General features: G+C 29.0%; 1 protein-coding gene across 10 annotated transcripts in view; it reads right to left on the bottom strand.

Annotated features, from left to right (window-relative positions):
- Nucleotides 1-17,331, bottom strand: part of LOC122512123 (agrin-like) — a 196,109-nt gene that overhangs the window by 113,464 nt on the left and 65,314 nt on the right. For 2 of the 10 annotated variants that reach the window (XM_043627776.1, XM_043627781.1), the window contains exon 1: nt 14,851-15,682. The exons of 4 other annotated variants lie outside the window; for them this stretch is intronic. Coding sequence is in view for 2 of the 6 variants with exons in the window: in XM_043627785.1 (XP_043483720.1) it covers nt 14,851-14,860 (10 nt within the window). In the remaining 4 variants the exon portion in view is untranslated. Of the gene's footprint in view, nt 1-14,850; nt 15,684-17,331 lie in introns of those variants that run through there. 4 more of the 10 variants (XM_043627785.1, XM_043627786.1, XM_043627778.1 and 1 more) reach the window with 3 other exon arrangements.

The following is a 17,331-nucleotide window of genomic DNA, read 5'->3' as shown; positions in this document are numbered from 1 at the left end:
TTCAATTCCTCGAAAAAATAAATCATTTAAAAAAATGTTTTTTTTAAATTCTTTGAAAGAATTTAATTATTTACAAAAATATTTGAATTTTTCACAGGAATTCAATGTTATTTTCAAATATTTTAATAAAATTGTTCGGAAGCAAGTATTTCATTATTTTTATAAATAATAAAAATTTCACAGGAATTCAAATATTTACAAATTTTTTATAAGTTTTTTATCAACAATTCAATTATTTTTAGAAGTAATAAAACTCATCGCAGAATTTCAATTATAATTTAATACAATTTTAATCGAATTTCTTGAAAAATGTAACTATTCTAAAATTTGTTATGAAAATTGGTAAAAAGAATTCAATTATTTAAAAATTTGTTAATAAAATTCTTTGTAAGAGTTAAATTTTAAGAAATATTTAATTATTCAAATATTCAATTGATTTACTTTTGTATTTAAATAATTGAATTCTCGTAGAATTTTCCAATAAAAATTTATTTGAAAATGAATTTTAGTTTAAATTTTAGATAATAATAGAATATGGAAATAATTTTTAAGAAGTTACAGTAACATAAAGATTTTAGCACTCAGTCCTCTTTAATTATTATAAAACATGAAGAAATCGATCGTTATCTTTATGTTTTATAACAATATTTTTAAAGTTGATTAATTTTAGAAAGGTTTGAATTAAAATTTTAATTCCTATGGAAAAATAATAATAATTAACAATTGTAATTAAGAAATAGAAGTGATGCAAATTATTTATTTATGAAAATTGAGAATTTTCTACGAAAATAATAAGAAATGGAAATATCTAATGTTTTCCTTACAAAAGAAAAAAATGAGTTTGTAAACAATATTATTATTGAGAAATAAAAATTATGCATAAAATAAGTATTTATTTCCTATTTCTTGAGCAAAATTTTTTAACAATTTTCTATTTTTTATAAATAAAAAGAAGAAAAATTTACATAATTTAGATCAGTCAAACGAAATTTCAATTTGTTATAGAAAAAAGTATGTAATAAACAAAATGGGTATATTTTTCATTTGTTAATCATCATTTTTTTTAAATTTTCTATTATTTTATTATGAATCATGAAAAAATACCTGCATATTTCCGATTTGTCAAACAATATTTTTTAAAGAAGAATGAACAAAAGCATACAAACTGCGGAGAGTGGACAGAATGAATGAAAGAATACGGAGATTAATTTAATTATTAATTTCAATAATATTTTTTGATCAATTGAAATTGAAATGAAACAAACATATGTAGTTTACCTAAAAATGGGGAAAATACGAATAAAATTCCATCTATTTAATTGGATATTTCTGTTTACTGAAAAAAATGTTGGTTATTACAGACTTCCTGAGATAAGATAGAATGTATTTCCTTCAGCTTCTTTAACTCGTTCTTTTGCGACTTTCCCGATTGTATAGCCCGAAGGTAGTTTGTCGACTGAAATATGTATCTGTGAACTATTCTCTTCGAGGTAAATCAAGAGAAAGCGAGAACTCAGAGAGGAAGAAGCAAATATAAGAAAAGTAACTTCCGGTTGCAGTGGGAGATAGAAGGTAACTCCAATTTGGAAGTTCAGAAGGAGAAAAAAATACTTTAGAACCTCAAAAAAAAAAAAAAAAAAAAAAAAAATGTTTAGCATAATAAGAACCTTTTTTATAGCGGAATTCTGACTTTCAGGCACAATTATAGCGAGACGACAATCGCTTCAATGAATGTGAATTCAGTATAGATATCTATCCGAGCAATATTAGCACCAGCATCGTGTAGTTGCCACATTTGGCTCTCTCCGATGTGGTATTTCGATTATCCGACCCTTTGATTGCAAGCTTAATGCACTTAATCGCACTTCCGGTTTCCTGGACACGTTTCTGTTCCTCATCTCTTCTTCACGGACTACACTGTTTTTTTATTATAATTCTAATAAACTTGATTAATCAGGAATAAACCCTTTCGGATTATGAACACTGTATACACTGTATACACTGTATATTAATTTTAATTTCAGAGCTTATCCCAACTTTGAACGTTTTTGATAAAAATATTATTAGCGTAAAATGTTTTACTAATTTTAATTAATGTAAAAGTTGATTTGTATGTATGAAAGATAGTTCAAGTTTGATAATTAGTTGGAACTGGTTTAATATTCGAAGGCGACGGCTTGAAAGCAAATCGTTCTTAAGACTGTGGGATGTCCGAAACCAGAAGTCGACAAATCAAAGCGCATAGCACTTAGGTCGGCCACAGGGACCCCTATCCTTCCAACACCTACATGTACACTCATTTCTGCTTTAGAACACGTTCAACACTTTGTACACTCACACAAGATCGTCACCAGTTCTCCATTAAAACCACACCTAACCTTTCAACCTCCTTTCATCCATTGATGAGGCGACTGTACTTTAGAATACAACTAACGCAAGTACTTTCTTTCTTTCTTTCTTTCTTTCTTTCTTTCTTTCTTCCTTCTCGAGTTCAAATATCGCGAACATAGCCAAAAATAACAACTCTTTTTTTTTTTTTTTATGTTTTTCAAAATAAATTTGTTACTTAATACATGGTAAATTGGTGAAATGTGAGAGTGCCTATGAGTGAAAAAGATTAAAAATTAAATACTGAAATATAATGAAAGTGTATAAATTTGGAGTCTATCCAAATTGGAGGGTTTAGTAATTGAACGCGAAGCACTTGAATTTTTTAAGAGCTATTTCCTCGTCGGTTGAGATAAGCGGTTACTTTATTATAATTTATTGATAACCGCACATTTGCATAGGAGCACCCGGCTATACCCGTATTTGTTCTAGACTCAGTTATCATTAAAACACAATATTACGACTGATTAAATTCATGCAGAAAAGCTGAATTCAAAGAGAAACGTGCCAAATATTGCAGCTTAATTATGCTCTATTAATCCAGTGCCTACATTTCATTTATTGTTTTGCAAATTAATAATTGTAATATATCAAAAGGGAAATTAAGTTATTTAAATAATAATTTGTATTAGCAGCGAATGCAATTGCACTCGTTTCAAATCATTAAACGATCATTTCTTCATTTATAGGATTTTACACAAAATTCTTTATATTCTCATTATATGAGAAGCCATTATTTCTTTTTATGACGTATGAAGTTTATTTTTATGAAATGTGGGGAAATTAAAAATTTACATTAAAAAATTATAACTACTGTATTGATCCATATTTTTCTTTATCAGTGCACTGGCAAATATTACACTAGCAATATTTTGTTTAACTCTTGAATAATTGATACGAAACAAAAATTTTATTGATGCGGAGGAGTGAATTGTTTAGGAATTGAAATTTTATTTACAAAATGACTTATTGAATAATTAATGAAATTAACTTTATTTTAGATACGACTCGATACTCGTGAGTCAGATTGAGAATCCTGGTAAAACTTTTGATAATTTAATCTTGAAGCAGCAAAGTTAATTTTACTGATGGGATTGCACAGAATTTCTACTAAGAGTACAAGAACACTGACACTTTTCTGATTCGACAAATCTTTAAATGTAAATTCCAATGAATACACTTTTTTTACTCTTCTAATTTCAGTAACAGTTTTTAGCAATTTAAATAATCCTTCAGTATAATTACATTAAAATAACTTTTAATTTTTCTTTCTCTTATATGTATATCTATCTTTGAAACAATTTTTTCTGTGAAGATCAAGTTAGCAACGTTCGTAAAAACGAAGAATTGAAAAAGACATTTATTACCAACCCGCGAATTATTTAAATTTGAAACCAAAATAAATACTGTCTTCAAAATTAATTAAATTAATTATTAATTAATTTGACAATGCTTATAAATATTTACTCACCAATATTAATGTATTGAGAATTATCAAGAGCTCTACTCACCTGTAACAAAAAAATAGAGTCTTGTTAGAAATATTGAATCTAATTTACAAAAGAAGTCAATTTTAATTGTACGAAAATGCGATAATGGAATTTATTCCTTTCTTGAACTATAAATTAAATTATATTTTTGAAGAAATGAAATATTTAAATATAATATTCAGCAGAAAATAAGAAAAAATATACACAATTACTATTACGTGAAAAATGATATGTAATAGTACCTAGATATGTTTAAATTTTTACAATTCCAAATATAAAATATTAAGTTTTATCTCTTTCTCATCATATATCAGAAAAAAGTAGCTAACGAAATTGTAATCCTCTCCAATCCTCTTTTATACAATTTAACTTTGATTTTTGTCCCTATCCTCGCAGAATTTTCTATGCTCGTCAGCTTTCTCGTTAATTCTCTTCTGTCTTTTGTCATTTTCTCTCTTTTTTTTTATTTCTATTTTGTTTCAATGTCTGTCTCAACATTTTTTGGATAGTAGGTTCTCAAATAAGAAAATTGTATATATATAAAAAATTCAAAAAATTGAATCGATTACGAATTTCTTTAATTCTAAAATTATTCGAAAATAACAATAACTTCTTTTTTAAATAAATATTTAATTATTATTTTTCCACAAGAATTAAGATTTTTCAAAACTTCAAATTCAAACCTTTTTGAAATTAAACAACTTATAAAAGTATTATCATTATTTTACATTTGAGAATATTGTTACTGTAACTTCTTGAAAATTATTTTCATCATTTCAATTCAATTATTATTTCCTAGAACTTTTAACTAAAATTTTTCTCTAAATCAACTATTTTTAATAATTTTTGAAAAAAATTCTTTGAGAATTTGCAAATATACTTATTTGTTTAAGTAGATATTGTTATTAAGTAGATATTTGATATAGATATATATATAGATATTGATATAGATATTGATATAGATATTGATATAGTAGATATTGAAAATCATTGATATGTGAAAAATTTTGGAAAGCAATTGAATTTTGGAGAAGAATTTTATTATTTATAAAGATAATTGAATTCTTGACGAGATATTCGTTAAAATTTTTAAAAATAATTGAATTTTGGAAAAGAATTTTATTACTTTTGAAAATAATTGAATTTCTGCAATCATTTGCAACTTCTCCAAAATTTAATTTTTTAATAATGTTTTTAACTAAAATTTTCTCTACTTCCATTATTTTTAATAAAATTAATTAAATATATATATTTGTCAAATTGTCAAATTTAACTAATTTCAAGAAGAATATGAATTATTAGCATTTTGCAAAAACCTAAGTTTTTAAAAATTTCTAATTAATTTCATTGAAAATTTAAATTTTCTAAAATTTCAAATTGAAACCTTTTAAAGTTCATCTATTTATGAAAATTTTAAATGCGACTCTTTTAAAATTGAATTAATGTTGAAAATTCTGTCATATCAAGGCACGTGTTGTTCCCTGTTCAGAACCTTGAAGGGACAAAATACCGGCCAGTATGACCCTTTCAAAGATCTCAACGTTTTGGATGCAAAAAACAGATTTTTTATATGATGATTGTTTTGTAAAATTTTATTAGAATTGTATATGTGATGAAAGAAATCCACATTGTTTCCATATATTGTCTGAAGAGGTCCATCGTCGATGGACGAAAAGCTTCACATTTGACATAAATAATCGTTTGAATAATTGTGGATTGATTTTTTAAAAAACAAATAACATCTTTTACTAATCTTGAAATATTTAAGTAAAATTTTCATTAAATAATTTCAAGTAATAATTTTATGATATTTATTTAGGAATTAGTTGTTTGGAATGAAATTATTATGTCAGAAATAGAAAAAATTGAGGGTTTTGTATTAGAAATTAGAATTAACATAAAGTTGAAGTTTAGAATTTCTTTTGCAATAATTATTATTTGAATTAATTAATTGCAAAATGTTGTAAAGTGCGTGGAGGCATTCTCTGCTAATTGTGGTGGCTTCATTTGACGCGACTGTATTGGACTACTTGCGGGTATAGGGCTGACCATACGCTCATTTGAACCACTGACCGTGCCTCCTTACCTTCTTCTGCTCACTAATTATTAGCTAATTACTCGTTGTAATCTGCTTTATTTTCATATATCTTTTAACTAAATTTATTTTGAACAAAAATGTAATTTCTCCCATATAAAGTTGTTGACACAGTAAAGATGATACAGTAAAGATAAAAAGCCATAGGATTGATTTCCATTTGATTTTCTGCCTAAATAACCAGTTTTGAGTGGTTAAAAAACAATGCAAGCAAATGCAAGAGAGCAAACAAATATAGACAAGACATTGCTCTAAAGAATAAAGTATAAAAGATCGCCAAGTCTTGGCACGAATTCTGGCATTCACTCAAATCCTCTTTACTTTTCTCAAGTGAGCTGTCAAGAGATTTGGCTCTCAAAAGTTATAATTGTCAGAAATTGTACGTGCTAAGAATTTTCTTGTAAGAACGAATGTTAACATGCGTTTGTTAAATTGTAAAAGTTGAAAACATTTGGATTTATTTATTACAATTGAGAAATGTTGTCCGAATGTATAAATGTATAAATTGTCGAGCCATATAAATTTGGAACATGCATTACACCTAGTTCTAACTCTGCTTTATACTGCGAATAAATAAATGGATTTGGCAGAGAAGAATTGCCAGAGTATAAAGAAAAGTGAAGCGATAAATGAGAGAAACGATGAAAGGAAAAAGGTATATATTCTACGTGTCATAAAAGGGATGAGGGTCGAGGGTGACAAGCTCGGTGTCAGTCGCGTCTGACAAGAGAACACGCTCCTGCAATAACGAACCGCTCTTCGTTCTTTTATGCTAAAAATACGCTCAAACTCGGTTTTACGCTTGTCTCATGGACAAAGATTATGTAATCGTTGCAGATATATATATATATATTGTATATGTATTCAATTTCAAAAGGATATTTTCGACCGAGTTCTGTTATTGTGTCCAGCGCGGTTATTGATTTCGAATCTTTAAATAAAGAAAACTAATTTTAAAAACTTGCCTGAATTCACAATAAATGAATAAACTGTAACTGAATCAGTTCCCACTTATCGTGAATTATTAATTATTGTTAATTATTCACGAAATAAAAGCTTCATTTTTAGATAATTATGTTCCAAGAGCACTTTTCAGAAATTGGATGAATTAATTAAGCGAGCTTAAAATATCAGAATACAGACTCAAAGCACTTTGGTGTCACTCCTCACTTGAGTAGATCAAAGTAAATAAGCGAAAAGAAGAAAAAAAGAAAAAAAGAAAGAAAGAAAAAAAAGTGGAAATAGGACAATAAAAATAATTTGCGCTTTCCAGAGCAACAAGATTGGAATTCAGGTTCGGAATTATGGCTGACATTTCACAACCGCTGAAACAGGACAAGGGACTAAAGGGATCAAATACCAGTGCACGAAAATCAAAACGATAGCGATTACTTTAGCGTACCCATCGATTTATCGAGAGGGTACGCCTATTGAACCGTTTCCGAGGTGATTGGAGGTCTGCGCGCTTCTTGTTATTTCTGCATCGCTTGTCGCGTTTCTCGTTTTCATGCGCCTACTTCATTATTAATATAATATATCGCAACTTTTTCCATCCTCTTTCTATCTTCAATTTAATAATCGACGAATAAACTCTTTTCCGTGTCATTGCGCAATACATTTTCTATTCAAAGTCTCCGTCATCTCCGTCATCTTTTTCTTGTAACGAAAAACTCCAGATGCAGTATTAGAGAAAAAAAATACAAAGCGAAAAGACTATAAGGAGGAAAAGATACAAACTATTTCTTCTTTTATAGCAACTTTTGTCTTTCACTGTCACGGCTGAGCTACTGACACTTTAACACGACTTTACATACAAGACATCTCCATTTAAACTCTGTGTTTTCTTAGGCAATCCTTTACTGCACACTCTCTCTCTCTCTCTCACTCTCTCCATCTCTTTTATACTGACATGCTTTACATTTCATTTCGTCATTTTTCATTGTCTACTTATTTTATTCATTCTCATTTACCAGTGCAATTCAAAAATTAAAACAACTTCAATTATAATTTATTTTTGGATTCAAAAAATTGGAAAACATAATTTATTTATTGGCAAAAGCCTACCTATTAAAAATGAAATAAAATTAAGAAAATTAGCTATTAAATATTGTGTTAACTTTTATGATTTATTACTCGTTTATTGCATTCAATAATAATCGCTTAACCAGGGATTTCTGTTCATTGCCTGTAAAATATAAAAATAAATACCTACTACTGAATGCATAATTAATTCGAAAAGAGTCGAGTTATATAAAATCAGTAACGTTATTGGTTGAATTTCAATGAATTCTCGATCCAAACGTTTTTTGATTGAAAGCGAATATTAAAATCATGAATATTGAAATTATCTATAGAATTGCGGCAGAGCATTATATTTCAAGTTTATATTGTGATTGTTTTCATATGTCATAAATCATGACACTCCTTTTCAAAAGAAAATTTTATCCTTTTTCATTTTAAGACGCATACGTAACATATCAATCAATCAATTATATAAAGATTTTATTTATTAATATTAATTATACTTATTAAACATATTTATAAAAACGAAATTCAAAATATTAAAAACAGAACTCGTTCTTTAAAAGTTACATGAATTTAATTGTCAATTTTGTTCAACAGTGAAACCGACGAATACAAAAATGAACTTTTTTTCACGGAGGACAGGCAATTTTTGTTGAACGTGCGTCGAATTAAATTTTCAGGTCATTTTCAGCACGTACATGTTTGTTTTTAAAACACGCTTGTTTCTAGTCTGAATGATATAGTCGATCAAAATAAATGGTGACCTGGTGTTATGGTAGTTTGCTAGCCAGTGGAAAGTCTGACAGCAGAAAGAGAAATGAGATTTCCACGCTTTTCTCATCTTTAATAAGTCCAAACAAAAGGTTGCAAACAGTTTCACTTGAGTAAAAAAATTAATAATTTACATAGTTAAATTAAGGGGATCCAAATTTTTTAATTAAATTTCTAATAAAAGCTTAATATCTGTTCTGTTTTGAAAACTTTCCGGCAAAGAGCAAAGTTGATATTTTTAAAAAATGTTAACTTCTCAAGGTTCGCCTGATTAAGATAAAATTATAAATTTCTAATTCAATCTTACTCTCTAAATATGAATTAGTAAAAATGTTTACTGAATTAGTGACTGAATTTTTGCTTTTTAATTAGTAAGGTTTACTAATAAATTGGTAGAAATTACTATTCATTTTAGTAAAATTAACTGAATTTACGAATTTAAAAGCAATAAGTCAGTCACTAATTCAGTAAACATTTTTACTAATTTAAATTTAGAGAGTAAAAAATGTTAAGTATTAAGTGATAATTGTAGGCCAACGCAGTTTGACAAATTGAGTAATAAATTTACAAATTTCTGTGCTTCTTCTTCTAAGGTACTGTGTTTTTTTCTTCCCTGGAATCTTACACGTCCTCTTTACTGACGATTTGTGAGAAATAAAATCAGAACGTAAAACTTGAGAACAAAAGTCACTTTTATACTTTTTCTTTATTTTTACTTCACTACATTTTTGCTTTTGCTTTTCGATGTCATAAATAAAAATAAACTATGAAACTTGAATTTCAAGGAAAGAAATTTGTTTGAAAATACTAAATATAAGTTTTGTTTTATAAATTTTAATTTTTTTACAAATGTTTGCCCAAAGAGTAATAGATTACATATCACTTAAGTAAATGCTGGACCGAGTGGGTTTTCGCACTTGGGGTAAAGGATATTCAAAGCAATTGTATGGGAAATGAAATATTTCTTAATTTTCAACTCTCTCTTTCTCTCTCTCGCATTCAATACCCTGCGTTTTTGTATAGTTCTTCTTTGGATTTCCTGACTGTATGGTCGACTCTAAACAAGTCTTCTATCCGTCGAGTTCCTCTCAGCTGCGAAATTGTATCCCAGTCGCAATTTCTCCGCGAGTATAACACGTGCCGCGAGTCGACGGATCTTGCAGTTTGAAAGGCATTTTATTCTCGAGCGACACTCCAAAAGGAAGAAAAACACCATTTTGTTTGGAATAAGAATAACATTCGCTTGTCAGTGTGAGGGAACTTAAAGTCTTATTTTCAAGCTGAGAATAGTGCCACTCAAGTAGATAGAGTATTCTCAAAGGAAAAAATTGTATTGGTTTGAAAATCCAAATATAAGTTAATTACGCGCGTCAGTCAATTTAAAATTAAATTTTCTCCTTTGTCCCATTGAAGCAGAATTGAAAATTTAATTTCATTTTCTTTGTTACATTTACTCGTTGTCTGTCTGTCGGTCGGTCGGTCTGTCTGTCTGTCTGTCTGTCTATCTGACCAAAAGAACGTTACTACTGATTCATGTGCACTTTGTCAAATGAAGGTTCGTATATTGGGGTAAACAATTCATTTCGTCTCTGAGCGTAGTTTTTTTTCCTATTTTTGTTTGTTTTCACAGCGTTTTTTCGACGAAACCAATGATGTTGCAAGAGCAGCACTAATAGACGAGTGAAAAGCGTCAATTTCTAGAGCGAACTCGTTGGTGACTGCGGTACACATTCAAGGGCTAAAAATGGATGGTACTGGGATTTTTACATGCATCCAAAACCATTGTTTTAGGTATCACATGGAAATCTTTAAATCTCTCTACGCTTTGACGAGCTTTTACATGAAGCTTGGTTTGCGTTTTTTAATGCATGAAAAACGCAATGAAATTAACGGAAGAGGGCAAAGTGTGCATGAAAAACAATTGGTCGAGTTGCGGTCGTGTTTCATGTTGAAAAAATTGCTTTTTTCTCTTTCTTGTTTCAACAAATTAATTATAATGACAAAATTCTGTTTGTATACACCATTTTTCAGAGTTTAGATCTGCGTATAGTGTAACAAGTTCATTTGTCACGATTCAAACCTGATTTAAACTTTTTCAATTGAATGAATAAAGGCAGTAGTTGGGGAAAATAACGAGTATATATAATCTTAGAATCTCTCATCGTGGTTGTAATTTTACATTCCCTTTGGCAAGATGACGAGCAACGTCTTTGGTCTTGTAGTGCTTGACTATTTTACGACAGAGATGGAATTCAGGTCGGATAAGAAATTCCTGACTCGTGTAGAACGTTAAATCTCATCGCGACTACAATTTGAGATCGGCGAACTCAGCGGCGTTGACGTTAAACGAACACATGTAACAATATTACAATGCATATATATATACGCGAAATGAACGTTTATCAGCTCGTTCTCAACAATTACACTCGTCTCTTACTCTCTCACTCTCTCACTGTCACTTCACTTCACTTCTCTCTCGAGCATTTTCTTTCATCAAATAAATAGTCAAAAATTATATATATAATATAATTGCTACAATAACTCAGTAATCTGTCTCTTGCACGTTACATTATTACCTACAGTTTTAAACCCTTCAAAATCCTTATAAATTACGAAAAGATGTGATGTAGTTAGACATTCTCTTTCACAAACTTGCAGCCAATAATGAACGACTTGCATTTAAATGCTCTTTGGGCGGGGTCTAATAATTTTCAAAACGACTATCATTATATTCTATTTCAGATGGAAGAGATACATCAATAAAAAAGCTATAAAAGAAACGAAAAAGTGTACGGGAGGAAATATACGGAGTAGTCACGAAATATTGTCTAATAGAAAAATGCAGATTGATAAACTTCACAGTTTTTTTTGTCTCAAATTGATATCCTTAACAAATTTATATCTCAATTACTTGTTTATTTCATTAAGCAAATAGTTGAAATAAAAAAAGTAATTTAATTTCTAATCTTTTTCGATCGATACAATTGCTGAGAGAACTTATTAATTGTAATACAAAGAAAAATTGATGAAGAAAAAATAAACTTAATATAATTTCATCGATTTCAATAGTAGATAGTTATAAACTATATTATCAAGTATAAAGCATCAAGCAATTGCCATGTAGCTATATAAATTATTGTATATATAAATATCGCCTGTAGCAAATTAATTTCAAATTGCTGTATGCATTTGTTAAGTGTTGCATTGAAATGCAATTATTGATTACAAATGAATTGACATATTATATGTTTGTCCACTTGAATACACATAAATAATATAGAATCAAATCAAATCTAAATTAAAAATTCTATCATTTAAAAAGTTTAAAACAATTTTCATAACTTTTGTGATAAAAATCCTCTATGAAATTTTTCATCACTGCATCATCAATGCGCTCGTCAAAATAAGAGAAATATAAAATTATTCACACGTGAATGTACATTATATTAATAAAAAGATAATTTTACTTTTATTCTCGTTATATAACTGTAATACCATAGAGAGTTAGAATTAAAAAGAAAAACAAACCAAAGATAAAAGGTTTATACGCCAAACTATTCGTGAATGTTACACCGCAATAAAAACTTTTTGAAACTGTGGTCCAAAACTTTATGATACGTAACATCTCGTTGGAGTTTTTTATTTGAGTAGAGAAATTAAATAAAAACTTACTTCATCCTATTTTAACATTATACCCAACTTTAAAATACATACCCAGTAATAATGATTTATTTTTTAATTTCCATGTTGTAAATATAATCTGCTTATCAAGTTCATTATTCAGGAAAAGTTTTTTCTTTAGGTACATTATAAATTGAATAAAATAAAAATTTGAACCACACTTCTTTATATCTCTTATCTGTACATTTTTAAACGAAATTTTATTTATTTAGACTTGAAGAGACTATGAATGAATTCCTTTCCATAACAATGTGATAAAAAATTTGGGTAAAATAGTAAAAAAAATTTGATATATCATCTACAGATGAAAATTTCGTTAACTTGAAATTACCTCCTTATTACTTAAAAGACTACTTTAAATAATATTAGTTGAGTTATCTAAAGATTAATATTCATTCCCCCAAAAATTATTTTCAGAGACAAAGTTCCAAATGCTTTATCAAGATTCTAAAATAAAGCCATCTAAATACGAAAGAAACGATCTCCGTAAATAACGATCTCGACGAAAAATGGAAAATTTAATTTTCACGAAATGCGCATAATCCTGCAAATTATCCTTCTAACGTTATCAGTTTTCGATAACGCCGGGAAATTCAGTGCTCGTTACTAAACGCGTGTCTAGACCAAATGGAGTCCAGAGACTGCAAAACGTACGAATTTTCCAGTAAAAAAAAGGAAAAATAAAGTAATAAAGAGAAGTCGAGAAATGAAGAAATAAAAAGGAAATGAAGTGAGCTCGAAAACTCGCTGACCAGGAGATGTAATGCGACACATGTGGGGAACTGACTTTTTTTTGCATGTTTTTCCCCTATTTTCTAAAACGTCAAAGATATATCTCATTGCCGAAGGGGGAGGGCGAGAGAGAGAGATGGGAAAAATTGATAGGGGGAAATAGGGAAAATTGGAAACGAAATGGATATTCCATTGATTTATCCTAAATTCAGTGTATTATATGTACACGAGTACTTGAGAACATAAAAAACTGATAACATATACACAAAAGTAAAACTAGTTTAGTTTACTTGAATTGAAATTTTCTTTTGCTCACACTCTAAGAATTTCGTGTCAACATTTTCCATACAGAAGATATGTTTTATTTTTAAAAAAGAATTGTTTTCAGTTATTATTATTATTCGCCACTTTTTACTTTTTAGTAAAGGGAAGAAATTGAGATGAAATATTTTTAATACTGGTTAGCCATGTTTTCATGAGAAGGAAAGAAATAAATTAATTGTAAATGAAGATAATTAGGTAATTATCAATTTCCTGTGAAATGTCATCTACGAGCGAATTTCTATACTAGACAAAGAGACACAGGACGCGGGACTAAACTTTCTCGACTATTCAGCGGGCGTTATGCTGGTCTCCGGCGACGCAATTAATTATCCATCGAGCAACGAAGCTGCGGTCTGACGAAACGTTGATATTACTACTCTACTTGCCCAATGCATCATTCAATTTTAAATCTCACTTTACAAAATTAAAGAAATGTGAAATAAAAATCTTTTTAAAAAATCCTTTTAAACTATTATTTATTCATTAGTTTGGAAAATGGAATGAAGAGTAAAAATTAAAGGCATCCCTAATAAGATATATCAATGGCTTAATCTTTGAAATAAACTTTCAAGTTTTTATTTGACACATAAAAACGAAAAGTACTTTTTCTTGACTACTTTAATGTGAATTGAAAGTAGAATGATTAAGTTTTACGTGTGATCCGTTGAAAATAGTTGGCGAGAAGCTTCATTAGACTTCACTTTAAAGTTACTCGTCTAATCTGGCTTTATCTTCCGCGTCATCGTTACAACAGCGTGGCATGCCAATGGATTCTCTCTTTCCCGATATCGAGCAAAACTTGGACGATAATGGCCAAATAAGCTTCCGGCAAACTGTTGTGATTAAGTTCAACGAATGGAATCACTGCTGCTATTTAACCTTTTTGCCTCTACTTCAAGTTCTAAATATGTGGAAAAACGCCTCAAGATGTGTATTTTAGGTATCAATTTTATAACTCTCTCGTTAAATGGACAGTTAGACACCTTTATAAATAAGAATTTGGTTTCAATTATCCAACACGACTTTCCATGACTTGCCTCTAAAATTGGTACTTATTAGTATGTTGCACATAATTTCTCGCCATCTAAAATTCATCAAATTTTTAATATCATATAAAATTGCTACATAGAAAAATGTAATCTATTTTTATTGGTATTTATATAGATTCTTCATTTTTCTATCCACATACATACGATAGCAGAAAATTTTATTAAATTCATAATTTCTCATCTCTATTACTGATATTGGAAAACTGAATAAAATTTTTTAAAAAATATTCCTGATTAAAACTTTTTTTTATCCATTCACAAAAATTATTGACAAATTTCCTTTAAATTAACTCACCTATTTTCATTTCCTTTCGGTACAACTGTTTCACTGTTTAAAACATACTTTACTTTCAAAATACCGATCACGTGATGCAAAGATATGCCATAAAGATATTCCGACTTTCTACACATGAAGAACAATTTTTATCATCTCATTCACGTTTTAAAAGAATATTAAAGTCACGTACAAGTATTGCGTTCGGCGATATGTATGAATTGAAAATCGTCGTCAATCCTCTGGATTCTCCAGCTACTGCAAATATATTAAATTCCCAATGGAGAACATGGAGAAATTAAAATCATTTTACTGGAATTTCTTCAGCTCAAGAAGTGTTTGATAAAAAACATGTCAAGTTTCGTTGTAAGTCTTGAATTTCACTGTTTCACTATTTCTTTCTTCAGATTTAAAAATATTCCATTATCCAAGAAGTTTGAAAATTACTTTTGAGCTGGTGAATTCACTAATAAACTTTTCAATAAAAACTTTTTAACACGGTTAGTCTAGTTTCTCGAATCCGAAAGTAAAAATCACTAGGCCAGCTCATAGCCGAAAAAAAGAATCAACACTCACGATTGTAAATTTCTAAGAAGAGGGAGGGTGAGAGGGGGTGAGTTTTGGTTTCGCAAAATTATCCTCCCAAACGCGAGCACTCGGCACGCGAATTCGCCGGCCGACTGAATCTCATCTTCAGTTGGCGAATCAGCCGTTCCGTCTGCCGACCCCTTCCCCACCAATGTCCCACTCAAGCTGATAACCCACCCTGTGTTCTGCGCGAAATACTTTGCGCATGTGGTAATGTACTTGCTATGTATACACATATGCCTATAGGTTTTTAAACGTCAAGTATTCACGACTCGGGGAGAAGAAAAAATTTCAAAAAATAAGCCTGAAAAATGTACTTGTGTTCTATTCGCAATTTACAAACGCAGCGCTTAAGGGCATATGTAAATATTTTCTCTAGGCGCCGATTTCATTTCAACTATAATTTTCAGTTACAATTTACATTAAAAAATAAAAGCACTCTTTTGTAGCAGAAAACAATTACTTCTCTGTCTGTTAGGGAATTTCTTCCATTCGAAATTAAAGCAAAGTGGTTATTAATAGATTTTGAAGAAGTTATATATTTAAAAACAAGTCTAATCTAGTAAAAACTATTTTGTTCATTTGGCGTGTTCCACTTTCCAAGTTATTAATTTCATGAATATTTCAGATGCTCGTCTGATATTAAGAGGTCTAAGTGTGGAGCGATAAGAGCGTTGAAAGCTGTTGGCTTAGATATACATATACATGTATAGAGTGAACGCAGGACTAAAGAGAAATCGTCCTCACTGACTCTAAAGGGAAGGAAATAGAGCTGATGGTGGTTTTGGTCGTTGAACGTTTCCGATTCTCTTAGGGTTAATAGTTGAACGTGACTGGAGACTAACCATATCGCTTTTATAGATTCCTTCCTCCATCCTCTTTTCCCGAAATTCTTATCGTGTACCTAGCGCACCTGAGAATATTGTTATCTCCCAGCCCTCACCCTATCATGTTCCCTAAAGTTCCACCTTTGTCTATCGCGTTAATCAAATGTTAATTAATAAGTTAACCATCTTACTAATTGTAAGGCGCTTTACTTCTTATTTTTTTATACCGCTAATCAAAACATTTCCACTCAGGGTTGCCACGCTTTTGCTCATTTCAAATTCCCTGACTTTTCCGCAGGTTAAAAATCGAAAAAAACAACATTTATATTTTACCAAAAATTAAATAACTCCCTGATTTCTAGACAAAACTTTGTCTTTTTCCCTGACTCTAAAGAATATTCTACACAGAAAAAAAAGAATTTTTAATATAGAACTAACAAATTTTTGTTGTTGTTGTAACAAAATTTTTTCTTACCTCAACATATTTATTGTTATTAGAAAAAATTTTAAATGTTAGGACAACAAAATAAATTTGATAGTTCTACATAAACAATCTTTTTGTCAACGTGTACAAAAGTACAACGTTTTCTGCGTGTACTTCACCCGCAAAATGATTAGATATATATACTAAAAAAAAATTTCTATTACATTTATTTACAAATTTCTTCAAAAGTATAAAATTTTTCGAAACCATCGATAACTTCTTAAATATTTAATTATTATTCTTGTGATAAATATTGCTATTTATGAAAATAATTGAATTTAGCAAAGAATTTTATTAAAATCCCTCAGAATAATTAAATTTTGTATAGAATTTTATAAAAATTTCTGAAAATATCGGAATTTTGCAAAAAATGTTATTCAAATTCCTGAAAATAATTTAATTTTACAAAGAAATTTATTAAAATTCTTGAAAATAATTGCATTTTTAGCAAGAATTTTGATATTTATCAAAATAATTTAATTCTTTGGAAGATAAGCCATTAAAGTTTTGAAATTCCTAAAAAAAAGTTTATTATATTTATAAAAATAATGGAATTATTGGGAAGACATTTTTTTTTTTAAAGTTGTAAAAAATTGAATTCCT

This window comes from Leptopilina heterotoma, unplaced genomic scaffold, assembly GCF_015476425.1.
Source record: "Leptopilina heterotoma isolate Lh14 unplaced genomic scaffold, ASM1547642v1 Lhet_95, whole genome shotgun sequence".
Lineage (NCBI taxonomy): Eukaryota > Metazoa > Arthropoda > Insecta > Hymenoptera > Figitidae > Leptopilina > Leptopilina heterotoma.
This window is presented reverse-complemented; position numbering and strand designations above follow the sequence as displayed.